The sequence below is a fragment of the Camelina sativa genome, chromosome 11 (assembly GCF_030686135.1).
Source record: "Camelina sativa cultivar CO46 ecotype springtype chromosome 11, ASM3068613v1".
Taxonomy (NCBI): Eukaryota; Viridiplantae; Streptophyta; class Magnoliopsida; order Brassicales; family Brassicaceae; genus Camelina; species Camelina sativa.
The window spans coordinates 12,238,662-12,252,607 of record NC_141890.1 but is presented as its reverse complement, the minus strand read 5'-3'; the positions used below and the strand labels follow the sequence as shown (position 1 = coordinate 12,252,607).

At 34.3% G+C, this 13,946-nt stretch overlaps 2 protein-coding genes and 1 pseudogene across 8 annotated transcripts; all 3 read right to left on the bottom strand.

Moving 5' to 3' along the window:
• Positions 1-166: 166 nt before the first annotated feature.
• LOC104723156 (aquaporin NIP1-1) lies at positions 167-2,590 on the bottom strand. Its single transcript, XM_010441473.3, has 5 exons — positions 2,256-2,590; positions 1,919-2,143; positions 1,243-1,461; positions 769-830; positions 167-648 (listed from the first exon to the last, which is right to left on the bottom strand). The coding sequence occupies exons 1-5, from the start codon at positions 2,424-2,426 to the stop codon at positions 432-434; spliced, it is 894 nt and encodes a 297-aa protein (XP_010439775.1). The 5' UTR covers positions 2,427-2,590; the 3' UTR covers positions 167-431.
• Positions 2,591-5,998: 3,408 nt separating this feature from the next.
• LOC104727924 (putative defensin-like protein 139 pseudogene) lies at positions 5,999-6,604 on the bottom strand (annotated as a pseudogene).
• Positions 6,605-7,192: 588 nt separating this feature from the next.
• LOC104723155 (protein ENHANCED DISEASE RESISTANCE 2) lies at positions 7,193-13,249 on the bottom strand. 7 transcript variants are annotated; one of them, XM_087472130.1, is made up of 22 exons: positions 12,693-13,249; positions 12,530-12,604; positions 12,088-12,141; positions 11,921-11,986; positions 11,683-11,786; positions 11,145-11,212; positions 10,946-11,062; positions 10,468-10,508; positions 10,258-10,362; positions 9,962-10,057; positions 9,584-9,648; positions 9,424-9,495; positions 9,176-9,331; positions 8,839-9,065; positions 8,720-8,759; positions 8,480-8,622; positions 8,287-8,388; positions 8,094-8,138; positions 7,856-7,996; positions 7,673-7,768; positions 7,491-7,592; positions 7,193-7,392 (listed from the first exon to the last, which is right to left on the bottom strand). In XM_087472130.1, the coding sequence occupies exons 9-22, from the start codon at positions 10,275-10,277 to the stop codon at positions 7,291-7,293; spliced, it is 1,407 nt and encodes a 468-aa protein (XP_087328256.1). In that variant the 5' UTR covers positions 10,278-10,362; positions 10,468-10,508; positions 10,946-11,062; positions 11,145-11,212; positions 11,683-11,786; positions 11,921-11,986; positions 12,088-12,141; positions 12,530-12,604; positions 12,693-13,249; the 3' UTR covers positions 7,193-7,290. The 7 variants fall into 7 exon arrangements, with proteins under 7 accessions (XP_087328256.1, XP_010439772.1, XP_010439773.1 ...); XM_010441470.3 differs by having other exon boundaries at positions 8,480-8,625; positions 10,262-10,362; positions 12,693-13,247; XM_010441471.3 differs by having other exon boundaries at positions 10,262-10,362; positions 12,693-13,192.
• Positions 13,250-13,946: the final 697 nt, after the last annotated feature.

Below are 13,946 nucleotides of genomic sequence, written 5' to 3'. Positions count from 1 at the left end.
ACTCATTAAAGACTAGAGAGTGGTGATGTTGGTGGATGATGTTAATTTGGATATTTCCGAACAAAGCAACATGTGCCCGGCTTGTAAGTTGTGGACACAAAAGTATTGCTCGCTTGGCAATGATTGCGACTCCGGATTTTGTGCTTCCTTTGACAATTTCCAACAATTTTGCTTAAACTAAACCCTTTTATTTCCACAATTGATTTTTTTTTAATACTCCATATATACAGCTCCACATAAATATGAAGATAGAATCTTTCGCATTAAGTAAAAGAGAGAAAACGTAGCAATTAATATATCATATCGAATCCATACGTAAGGTATGGAGTATGGTATGGTGAAAGTTGTTACAATTCATTTTGAAAATACTTAATACCAAAATATTCCCATCACTTCTTTAACGTAGCCATGCTTTTTTATTTTCTCCTTAACTAAGAGCTACCGCTTCGCACGGTCTTTAAAAACGAACCGCTTTTGGTTATTTCTCTCAATGGTTTGTCGGTGTATCTAACCGTGTTATAAACCCACGCACCCGAAACCGCACCAAGTATTGGTGAGACTATGTAGATCCAAATTCCTTTGTAGCAACCGTGCACCATTGCAGGTCCAAAACTTCTTGCTGGATTCATCGAAGCACTCGATATCGGTCTGATAAAAATGATTAACATAATTAAGTTCATATCATTTTTTTTTAATTTTTTTAGTGGAAAAAGAAAAGTATATGCACACTAATAATAAATAGAATTGGTGAGTGATAATTTAACTTACGCAGCAATTAGAACATTAAGTAGAATCGTTGCTCCTATTGCTAATCCAGCAAGCTCTCCGATCTGAATATTGTAGCATTTGATCCCAATGTTAACTTTCTCATAAATTTAAAGACCAGAGAAAACAAATGTAATCTCTGAGGCAGTAGTATTAATTAACAACACTAACTAAATATATAGAGAAACAATTGAAAACCAGAAAATGTCTTCGGTCACGAAAAAATATACTAATATTTTTGGTTAGAAACTTAGAATATTTGCCTTCCTTGTAATCAAAATTTATTATATATATTTTTTTTCTGATCATTTATAATTTTATATTATTAGGGTTTGTGTATTCCTATTATTGTGACGTTTTATATATATATATATATATAATATATTGAATTAGATTTTGACGGGTGAGTATACAAGCCATCAAATTTGACTAGTATATAATTTCAGTTCAACACAAGAAAAAATTGAAAATACTAACCGCTCGATTATCCGTAGCAACGCCAGAAGTGATGAACATTAGATAGAAAGTGACGATAAACTCCATCACAAACGCTTGCAGATCCGATCCCACCGGTGATGATCCAATAAACACATCGTGTTTTCCGCTACAAACGTCGTGATCAAGTCCCAACAACAGTCGTAAAGTTGCAGCCGCCAGCGTTGCTCCCACCACTTGTGATATGACATAAGCCGGAACCTAAAAACATCAAAGAAAACTCAAAAATACATTAATTTACAATTTCACATTAACTAATTAAGGGACCCAATGTATTAGAAGACTGTGACGTTATTTAACAAACTTTGACTTTGTACGTGTGGAATACTATTTGTGGAAATAACTTGCATGAAACACTTTTCAAAAGTTTAATTTGGAAACTAATTAACTAAATAAAATTTTCATCTTATTTATCGTCACTCAAACTATCTTCACTCATCTATTTTATAGTTAATGTCGCATTAAAAATGCTACTTCTTTAAATAACCTAAACTCTCGTGCAATACAAGCAAACGTTAGATAAATTAGACCTATCAAACACAAAACACTAATATTCTTTAGTTTGTTTACAAAACTAAAAAACACACATAAATACAAAACTTGATCGAACAATATCGGCAGGCGGCAGCTATATATGTAATTGTGTTATGTATATGACCTGTTTCAGAGGAAAACGGCGGCAAGAGGCGAATGCAATAGTAATGGCCGGATTGAAATGAGCACCGGAGATGTGACCAAGAGAGTAAATGAGGACCATGACGGTGAGTCCCCAAACGATGGCGATCCCTGGAAGAGTTAAGGCATTGTCATTTTGTATGTTTACAGCCACTGATGCACAACCGGTGAATACCAAAAAGTAGGTTCCCACAAACTCCGCCATCAACTGAAAACATAGCGTAAAAGAAAATCCAGTAAATTAGCTTTAGATGGAGTGTTTTCAAGTCTAACTTGTAAGAGTAACTTTTGGAGATGGAGAGTAACAGAAGTGAGAAAACCTTTTGTAAGAAAGGGACAGAGACTGAGAGGAGAGAGTTTTGTTTCTTCAAGGGGTTTGGGTTAAGACGAGTAGCTTCTATTTGTTGTTGTTGATGTTCGTCTTCTTCCTTGAGATTCACCACTACTGCTTCTTCTCTGGCGCCATAGCCGTTTCCCGAGATATCCCCCATAAATGAATTCTGTTTTATCAGAAACAAAGAAGACAAAAAAGGGTTAAACTTTAAAGGACTTGTTATGACTTGTGAGAATGATAAGTTTCGTGGCGATTGTCTCCTATTTATTGGGGATCGGGGGAGAGAGAGATTAGAGTCTCTTTGACGATTTCAATATTACCATTTTAAGTAATGCTTAAAGATATTCCCTTAATTATTTGCATGCATTTCCCATACTATATTCTTATCCACAAAAGTATATTTGTATAAGTTGATGATTGTTTTGTTTTAACGTCATACGGTTAATTTGATCGTCATAAGTTCGCGTTTTATCTAAGATTTCGAGTAATCTAACGTTAAAGAACTTACGCCCAAAACAGGTTTTGGGTTATTGGATATGAACTAACTAAAATATCTTAATTATTTTGGCTAGATAGTAGGTTTAGTCTGCGGAAGCAAGTATATCAAGAATTTTATAAGTTTTTATACCAAATCATTCGATTTTTATAGATTATTTTTTTTGTTTGCAGATCAATACAAAGTTTATAAGCTATAAGAGATCTCTCATCTCTAGATATCCTAAATTTTAAAACATATCATATCGAATATTGCATTTCGGATATTAAGTCAACCCTACCGGACCCGGTCATATGTAGTGTACAACCAAATTTGGTCGTATAAATCGTATCATATAGACCAAAAAAAGATATCATGCAAAATTTATAATAAACTGTTATCATTTATGGAAAGTTGAAAAGTGTCAGTTGATTGAATGAATGAAGGCATGAAGGCCTCTTCAAGTCTTCAACTACCACCCGAAATATGGACACACTTTATTTATCTTGTCGTAGTTGTGCGCATAAAATTACTCTAAAATTCAAGATATTTAAAATCTAGATGCCAACTTGCTAGCGTAACTATCTAGATTTCGATCCGTAGACTTTAATCTATTGTTCGGATCAGATCATATCAACCTCAAGTTTGAATCCATCCTAACATGTAACTAATTATCAGAATTTTTTTATATGCGACGATAGTTGTTACTTGATGGCCTCCTCAAAATGTCATCTCTAGCTTACGTTGAGTTCGAACCTCTTTAATGGATGTTAACATGTACGGTTGTGGCATTTACAACTCACGTTTTGATTTTTCAGTAAAATTAGCATTTAATCTTAAAGACTTTTCAGTTGCACCAAGTCATTAGAATATACATATTTTTCCCCCTTTAATCAGTGCTTCAGTATCTTCCTGTATATATAAAATGGTAAATTTGGTTTCAACTTGTCACATAGTATACATTAATAATTTTCAGTGTTAATGCCACATGTAACACGTATCCTCCTCGATGCATTAATGATTTGTTATATCAAGACTATACGATTTACGATCAAAATTTGTACTAATGAAAGTTCAGACGTAAAAGAACTGGTGAATCGTGTATATATTTATATGACCAAATGAGTAAATACATTATGTATATGATGTATGATGCCAAAATTCTGAGGTGAGAATACGTATTGCATGTGAGAACACACACACATATACATAAAAAATAAAAAATGAAGGTAAATGAATGAAGTATATTATTCAGAAAGAAAAAGAACATATATGTAGGAGAGTGTCAAAGTCGATCAAAATTATTATGTTTCCCATGAGAAGGGAAGGTTTTTAAGATTTCAGAATACATACTTGTTTGTATTTTATAGTTTGACATAAAAATGAAGGTGCCACGGATCACGGGGAAATCATTTAATTTAATTAAGTTTGAATCAAATTTCAGTCACATGTATAGTAACTGTATCATTCATTCATCAAGATATGCTAAATCTCTATTAATTTAAAATTTTGGGACAACTGTATGTCAACTTCATTATTCTTTTATTTCGCCAAAAGTAACCAATCATCCATTGAAGCTTATAAAAAAAAAAGGTTTATTTGTATGGGAAACCAATCCGAAAGTCCATAGTTTCCAAGAAAAAGAGAATTTCGTGCTCGTGCTCTTCTAGCAAAGCAATTTGCACATATACATTATTACAAATCATTTTGACTGACAACTGAATTAAATGTTTGCAATCAGTTTCAGAAAGCAGATCATTCAGAGAGACAAATTAATATAATGCACTTCATAACCCAAAGAAGAAACTCAAATTGTACATGAAGTGGAAAAGACATTGTCGAGAAGCTTTCAGCCCAATTAATTAGATTAACGTGTAACTTTTTTTTTTTTTTGGCAAATCATTGGTCAAATAATAATATAAATAATAATATAAGATATGAGACATCCAGGCGGATAAAGAGGAGTTTGCATTTTTTTTCTTAATCTACAATCCGCGCTTTCAAAATGGAAAAACGGATAATTTAGCGCGACGTGTTCGCACAGTTCCGCACTTAGTTAACTATATAAACACTGTTTCTTCGTATTGACTTGCCAATCTTGTTACTCTGTTGTCAAAAAAAAGATATTGGTTATATTCCAAAAAATAATTCTAATCATCATTATACAACCCGATCTTAAATTCAGTTTAATTAATATACTAGTATACAACTATTTTTGTAAAAAAAATTGAAGATAGTTTCTATTACCCGGCACTTCGGGCAGACAATGAAATAAAAAATAAATAAAAAACATATATACCACGGAACTAGTATGTTATGTTCCAGTGAGAAGGGAACGTACTAGTATGTTATGTGCAGAGAACATACATACTTGTAATATTTTATTACGTTTGGTTTAAAGTTGAAGGTGCTACGGATCACGGAAAATCATTTTTATTACTATTGAGTTTGATCCTTAAGTTTCAGTCACATGGTTTGGTAATTATATCATTCAAGATATGCTAAATCTCTGTACAACCAATGTATATATTCGACCATGCATGGATGCAAGTTTCGATTAGATACCACGTCAAGATCATCGGAAGAAATTTAGATATGAGGACCTTCTCAGGAAAGGCTTCAAAATGTTGTCCAGTATATAAGTATAAGAACTTGGAAACAGGATCTATGTTTTGGTTCGAATTTCGGCAGATAAGACTTGTTTAGGCTCTCAATGTCCCAACCAATATTGTTTCGAAGATGTTGGCACATGCATCGGTGGTCATTGAACAAGACTCCAAACGTCAGAGTGGCAAAGTACTCTATACCAGGATAAACGGATTTTATCTGTTGTCAGGCCCGGCCCTTCACCCATTCTTATGACACATGGGTGTTAGGCCTCCATATTTTCTGAGATTTTTAGTAACAAAAATAGGCCTCAAAACATATTTTTACTGCAAAAATAGGCATCAATTTTATGAAAGTTATAGATTTGGCCTCAAATTTTAAATTTATCTACTTTTTTATTGCAAAAATAGGTCTTATTTTCCGAAATTTTAAGATTTAGTTTCAGTTTTATTTTTTTATCTATAAAATCCATTAAAAAGTAATTGTTTTGTATTGGACCACAAATTTCACTGGGCCGGCCCTGTCTGTTGTATTAGTAAGAGTTTTTTAACAACTTTACTAGAAGGTTGGTTTTATTACAGTATATAAGATATAAAAATATGAGTTGATGTTGGGTTTTCATTAGTGAAATACAATAATACTATTAATTAAGAGCTAGGGTCGGGGCGTAAGCAAGTATAATAGCAGACGCAAGCGGGGCGATTGTCGTATGCTTGAATGCAGCCACCCTTGCCTTGTCTCTTGAGTATACATACAAAGGCACAGTTGACGGGTGTACACTCTCCCCATGTTAGCATGTCATGACAACGTACCGGTACCATTCTCTGTCCCATTGCCATCCCTATATTACAGTAATGCATGGTTAAAACACACATATATAAATTCTCAGTTTCTTATATAAAATTGAAAAAAAAAAAAAAACAACTATCTGAATGACTTTTTTTGTTTTAGCGCATGAACAACCTTCATAACAAAAATGGTAGTACGAATTACGAAACATGAGAATTATACCTCAAATTCTTTAACATAAAATAATTGAACTAGTTATTACGAAATTCAAAAATAAAAAAATAGAATCTAGATATCTAACTATCATGACTCATAGTTGACGTAAGAAGCTTGAATTGTTAATGTAGGAAATTAGATAATTTGTTATAAAATTAAAGATGATCTTTAAATACAAACCTATACATAATACATAGAAGGGTGACAATACATAGAACGGTGACGGAGAGTTGAAAGGATTTAGTCATGTCGGATATTGCAAGAGAATGGTTAATGTTTGATGAATAAAAGAAGAGCAAATTTCACATATTTATCTATGTGATTTGAGTCATTGCCTTAGAACCATGAGTTTATTTTCCCCCTTTATTGCTAAGGATTTCTTTCCCATTCAAATAGAAAACCAAAGAAATTTCGTTAACTAGAAGATTACATGCTTTGTTTAGAATAAATTAGAAGATTATATACAAGAGAAATAGGATTTTTTTTTTTTAAGTTTCATATATTTTTTTGTGTTAAGCAAATAGAAGCAAGAAATTTGGAGGCGTACGCATGAATGGTAAAAGGTAGGGACATATGCAATTTTTTTTTTTTTTTTTCTCAAACAGACATATGCAATATTATCCACTAGAATATTTCTTGAATGAATAGCAAATTAACGACTTTTTTTTTAAAAATGTTTAGAATGGATAGATATGTGTAAGTTTACACAGATCAGGCAACGCATTACAATATTGACGCACTGTAAATAAGATATATAACAAACTATTTTTTCACTATAATTTGACATTACAGAGAAGAAATAAAAAGGATGTATTAAAACAAAGGCAAATGAAAAAGAAGAGAAGACAGAGATAAAGAATATTATTCCAAAGAACCACCAAACACTTAATGTGAGAACTTATATATGAAGTTTGATGGGTAATTTCTGAAGGGTTTATTCTGACTCCAGATTCGGAACAATAGCCGAAGAGAGCTCTATATGCGAAACCCGAACTGCACCAATTAGCCTCTCTGGCAGTTCTTCCGGTGTATTTGCCTGCAAATTCCAACATGATTTGTATGCATAAATAATAACCCAAGCTACCTGAGCAAATCCAAATGTTATATGGGTCAGTAGTTTCTAGATAAAATTACCTGTACAAGGAAAGCCATTTCCACAACCAGAGAGGTGATTACACCAATAACGAGGCCAAGGACCCCATTTGCAACCGTTGATGAACCAATATCTATGTCAATCTACATCAACAAGATAAAGTATTTGAGTTATTATTGGTTCGAGAGGCAAATTTATAAACTACAATGATGGGTATGCTCACTTCTAAGTATGTCGGGCCACGGATGTAGTTGCAGTCCACTGCTTTCCCAAGGAGACATGGGGTGCTCCCCACGCTTTGCCTTACTATCCATGAGCCCTGGCACAGAATTGAGTTATACGTGAAATTGACTTCCTATAGAATCTCTACATACTTGCAGCAGTAATCACAAAGAGATATACATACCTTAGGAACTAATGGTATAAGCTTTAGCCTACTATTTCGGAATTCATCATCACCATCCACAAACCGTTGCAAGAGGGACCCGGGTACGAGTTCTTTCATCACGAAATAAAACACCATACTGTAGTGTGTTGATCCTGGAACCTATTTATATACCAGTATTACACCTATATAAATAGGACTGTGTGGTTTGTACACAATGTTCAGAATCTTAATATAATAGTTGATGGGCAAAGCTTACTTGAACATTTACCACCATTGAGAATAGACCTTTTTCTGCAGCAACCTGAACATGTGTATCAAAAGGCTCAATAATCGTTCTAAGTGATTATGATTCATCCAAAAGCTAATGAATAACATGGGAAGAATATTGAAGGTTTAGTGGAAAATCTCTCCTTTAGGTAACTAAAATTAAGGTGCTTTGTGTATCTTACTTGTGCTGCACAGCCTTTGCGTCTAGCAACATGATCTATTCTTTTACTGTCTTTGAACCAATCAACAGCAACGAGATCCATAAGATGCTTCCCAGCAGGTATCTTCCGTATGGTGTTAAATGTATAGAAACAAAAGTTAGTTGGATGTAAGAACCTAACCATTCTTAATTAATAAGACGACAAATTTAGCAACCTTTCTTTTATCTCCACCGAAACTCTTGCCCCGAACTTTGAAATTGTTCCCGTCAGATGTCCTCCAGCAGTTACGGGCATTTTCATTTTCATTGCGCTTTAGGTTACCCGAGAAGCATGACAGATCAATGTCGTGAGCAGGTTCTTCTTCAGAAGTTTCAAATCGCACAAAAAAACCATTGCTATTAGATATCCTAATTGGCTCAAGTAGCATTTTCATACTAAATAACAGGGTGCTCACCTGGTCTCTTGACATCGTTTTCTGTTTTACTAGTTTCAGGCTGAAATGATACACAAAAGTGACGATTCAATTCCAGATGCTGCTTAAGATTTTAAAATCAAAATGCTCGATATTCAAACCTCTTGTTCCGATTCAGCAATCTGAAATTCATCATCATCATCCGAGTCTTCATCCATGAGCACAGAGTTTCTGTTAACAGAATTTGTTTGATCAAGAGAAAAGGCAGACTGATGCAGAGACTTCCCACTCTTACTCAAGCTCAAGGAAGATGATGCCATATTCACCATGACAGGGATCCGGGTAGGAAGACCTCTCTCATCTGTCTGTGAAAACCATTCCCGCAAACCTGGGATAAGCAGCACCATGAATTAAGATGGATGATATTAAATAGCCAATGGAATTCCTTTTCTAAAAGAACATAAGGAAACCAGTGGAAAGGAGCATGAAAGAACTTACCAGCAACACTGTTCAGCATTTGAAGAAGACAATGTTGTTGAAATGCTGGAAGATAGCCTGCACCCCACCCTTTTAGATCAATTTGTATTAGATGTTGCACTTGTGTTCTAGGCCTCCCATTCCGAGGTTTTAGTGGGGAAATATTATATCCTCCACCTAAGTGAAACAAAAATAGGGTTAGATAGTAGTACATCAAAGAGTAGAAGAATTTTATAAGTAAGTAACGTCAATTATTTTCGTAGACATACTCTCAAGATGAGCCCGAACACATCCAGGTTGTGGACCACAATTCTCATGCTCCCTAGAACGGAACAACACAACTTCACAGAAAGAGCGAAATAAATAACCAACAATCTATATCAAAATACCTTTCCAGATTCTACATGAATAAAGAGGAAAGAAAGATACCATAACTCCCATCATCATTACGGCGCCAATAGCGGACATAACAGAGGTCACGAGGCCACACAATCCTGAAACCATTTGATGTCATAATCAGGATAAAACAGAGCTCGTGGAAACAGTAAAAAAATATTCAAATGGGAAACAGAAAGATCACAAATGAAAACAAAGATAATAACCCTGAATTGGTTTTCTGACCCAGTCTTATACACAAATCTAAGACGCCTTAGCATTAAACCTACAGCCCTTGAGGGCAACCAATTCTGTGGTATACTGGTATATTCCTAACGATGTGGTGATAAGGTTTAATTCATTGGGAACAAAATCATCACATTTTGTTAGCTTGACTATTAGTAGACAATTTATTTTCAGGTGCAAACTTACATTGGAAACCAGTCGAGCAGAAGTCTATGATAGAGCACTGCTGTGTGACCATCCACCTCTTCCACTAAGCTACCATACTGAAAGCTGCAGTCCCACCTACATAGAACAGGACACTATTTTTCAGGAAAGAAACATATATACATAGACCCGACATTAATAACAAAATGCATAAAACCACAAGGAAAAAAATTAATAAATTTTCCAAATAATAGTGTCTAAATGCAATAAATTGAAGAAATACAAGCCATCTTCTACAATCAGACTATGAGTAGAAAACATAGAAGGCAGAGAAGCACCTACTCATAACGAGTGCCATCCATGCTCATCAGAAGCTCGAATATATCCTCACACGTTGCCTCCACTACACCGACAGCCTTCATAGCCCTGCTACAGCTTCTTGGCTGCACGTGTAGCACTATAATGATGGTTCTTGTCTATATAAAGTTACAATGTAATCAAAAAGAAATTACGCCATAATAATGACGAGGTATTCGACATTTCCGTACAAGGTAATCAACTTCAAGAAGCTCTTCAAAAATCCTAAGACCTGCCAAATGTGTAAAAAAGCAAGAGCTAGTTAAGGCCAAATGCTAAAGAGCAATAACTAAATAAATATGAACCCAAAAAAAAAAAGTAAGAGCCTTGAGCCAATGAAAACTTGAAAAGTTCACCCAATTACAATTAGAAAAAACAGATCTAAAATTTTCATTCAAGAGTTCCATTGTAGAATTCAGGCCTATCAATTAACCACGAAGCAATGGGAATGAAGCAATGGGAATGACGGAACCCATAAATATAGAGGATCCTATTGATTTTGCATTGAAAACGATCTTCCAGTTCCTAGAGGAGATAACTAATGAAGACACTGGATTCCAAAAGTTCCAAATAAGATCTCATAATTGTTGTTTATCAACGAGAACATAGTATACTAAATTGCATTTCAGAAGTAGCAGCAGGATCTAGAAACTCTGTAAAACCACAAACCATTTTGGCACTGAAGGAGACGCCAGTGTTTTCTGGAAAATGCTTGGTTGTTGGAATTCTGGTTGGCCAACTCTGCATCAAATTCTTTGGTCCAGTCAAGTACAGATTCTGGAGGACCTGCAAGTTTTTTTGAGGTGATTAGATCATCCCGGATGGCAGTACCAGATTTAAACACAAAAAAGTGAATTCGGAAAAAAACCATTTCCAATAGTTGTCCTCCTCATTAAGCTACGTCGAGAGTCCTCTTCATCCTCTGGCGCACTATATCTGAAGGAAATTGCAGATATTTTTTGCATAACATATGCATATTAGAAAAAAAACAAAAAAGATAAACAAAACATAGTGACAAACATCAAAAAGAATGACATCTGATGGGTACTCTCTACATGCATCATTTTGTTAGCCTATTCTGATTTTGTGAATTTGAGATCTTTAGAATGACTGAAGCAGCCGGTTAGGGAAAAAGCCATACCCAGATTAAGATCGGTAGTATACTTCCTATATGTTTTATCTAATAAAATGACAAATTCAGTTTATTTCTAACTATTGCCACAAACAACTTAAAATTTGAACAATGTAAATGGTCATTCCATAACAAGGAGATCAGGTTTATGAATGATAATAATATTCAGAACATAATTTGTTCCGATTTAGTCTGGAGAAACTTAAGCCAATGAGTTGTTGGAAGATTCGATTTGGAAGAAGTAATATAGAAATCTTTTAAAATAAGCACTTACTGGCTTTCATGTTCTGAGGATGAAGCAGTTCTTCCAGTATCCATTCCAGACTTATATTCAAAGGAAACATACTGCTGACCATTTGGAACTTGGGACTCTTGATGCTGCACCAGTGCAAAACATAGTTAGGTAATCAGATAAACTACCAATCTACAAATGTTTAAACAGTGACTACTATATAAATACTAAAAGGGAAGTAAGCTTTTGTGATTCAGGAACTGGCAGGCAGATGACTAACCTGGTCTATAACAGACTCAATTTTTTCCTTCCACATTAGTGCTTCCTGGATGTTGAACGCTGCCATCTAGCAAGAAACACACTCCATATTAACTAACCCAAAAGTTTGAATTGCCAAGTACCACAGAAAATCCGGTGTTAACTATTCTTAAAGTATAGAAAACATACCGTAATTCTATGACTCTTTTCTTTCTTGTTATAAACAGACAACACGTAAACCATCTGCAAATTCGAGCCGAAAAGCCCAAAAGAGTTTGTAGAGGCATAAGTGATATAACAGTCAAGGATATGATAAGAGAAAATTAACGTGTAATGGGAAAACCATCAACTGATTCAACTATTCTACCCAGTTACTCTGCCCAGAATTATATAATCCTCACAACTAAGAATAACTAGCAGCCAGTCCTACTTCCTAGAGAGTCTTCTTCTCCTACTCATAACCTCTCTCACCCTACTATTGAAAGTTCAAATATATGCCAGGGAAGAGAAGATAAGTCTGAATAACTTCCTCCGATCCATACCAAGGAAAATGAAACATATCACATACACAACCAATAAACACTTCCAAGTAACAACATGGTAACAGAGAAAGGTAAAAAGCAAGACTCACATGTCCATGATGTGTTTTCAAGCCTCGATCCTCAACTCTGCAGTTACCATCAATCAACATAGTCTTGATAGGAACCTGTAAACACTCATATTTTTCAGCTAAAACCTCTCACACCACTCAAACAAAGAACAAATAAACAAGATTCATAAAACCAATCGTTCACCTGATAATCCTGAGGTTTCTTCTTGTAATACGCCAGAAGACGAGGCTCCAACACGAAATACCTCATATGAATATACGATCTTCCGATCTTCCTCCTCCCATACCTAACCATCCACCCTTCGTACACTACCTTAGACATTTCTCGCTGTCCCTCGAACAACCAGGGAGTACGAACGAAACAAATCAAAAGAGCTCACAAAAACTTCTCCCCACGGAATTCGAAATCGGAAATCTAACTCTTAATTCCGCGGGAGAATCATTCGAGTTATACTAATTGACCTGATTGTTCATCGGCGCTCCGGCGCCGGAATCTGGTGATTTTCGCAGATGCCTCTCTGCCGAACTAGCGAAGATTTTATGAGCTCACAGATTTTTTTCAGAATTCCGAAAAAAAAAAAAAGAATAAATCGAAATTTTCCACTTCGACGAAAATACAAAGAGAAAGGGATTCAACTTTGACAGAAATAAGAAAAAAATCCAATGCTTTAATTTAAAATAAAATAAAAACACAAAATAAATTAAATTAATTTAATTTAATTAAATAACTAAACACGCCAAAGGAGTAAGTTAGTAGTCTGTTAATTTAAACTAACATAAATGGATGTTTATATGTTTTAATTTAATTGAGTAGCCATTAATTGATTTAAATTAATTATCATAGTCATGCCTAATCAGTTCAAAAACTCTATATTATATTTAATTTTTATTTTGTCGTAGTCATCATATAAAATATAAATAAATTAGCTGACGAAGCAATTCCATTGAGAAGGTCGCTGACGGTGATGTTATTCCGTTCCGCAACGACGACGTATCAACAAAATAGCTGACGTGTTAACCACATACACGTGGTCCACAATAGTTGGCTGACGTCTTCTTTAGTTTTTTTAATAAGTAAGACAACATTATATGATTTATGAACACATACAAAAGTCAAAACTAAAGTGATTTCAAAATTTACTGATCAAGACATCTTTCAATATGTATGTACAGTAAAACCTCTATAAATTAATAATTACTATAAATTAATAAATTTTGCTGGTTCCAAGTCGGGCCAGTGTAAAAATTAACAATATTCAATAAGATAATAAGATAATAATTTTTTTGAAATCTCAATATAAAATATGGTCCCAATAATATCATAAATTAATAATCATGTAAATTTATATATATATATATATATACTGATATAATAGTGTATGTTTCTCCTAAAACTCATTTCTATAGAACATTTGTAATGTTGTATTTTCAAACTATA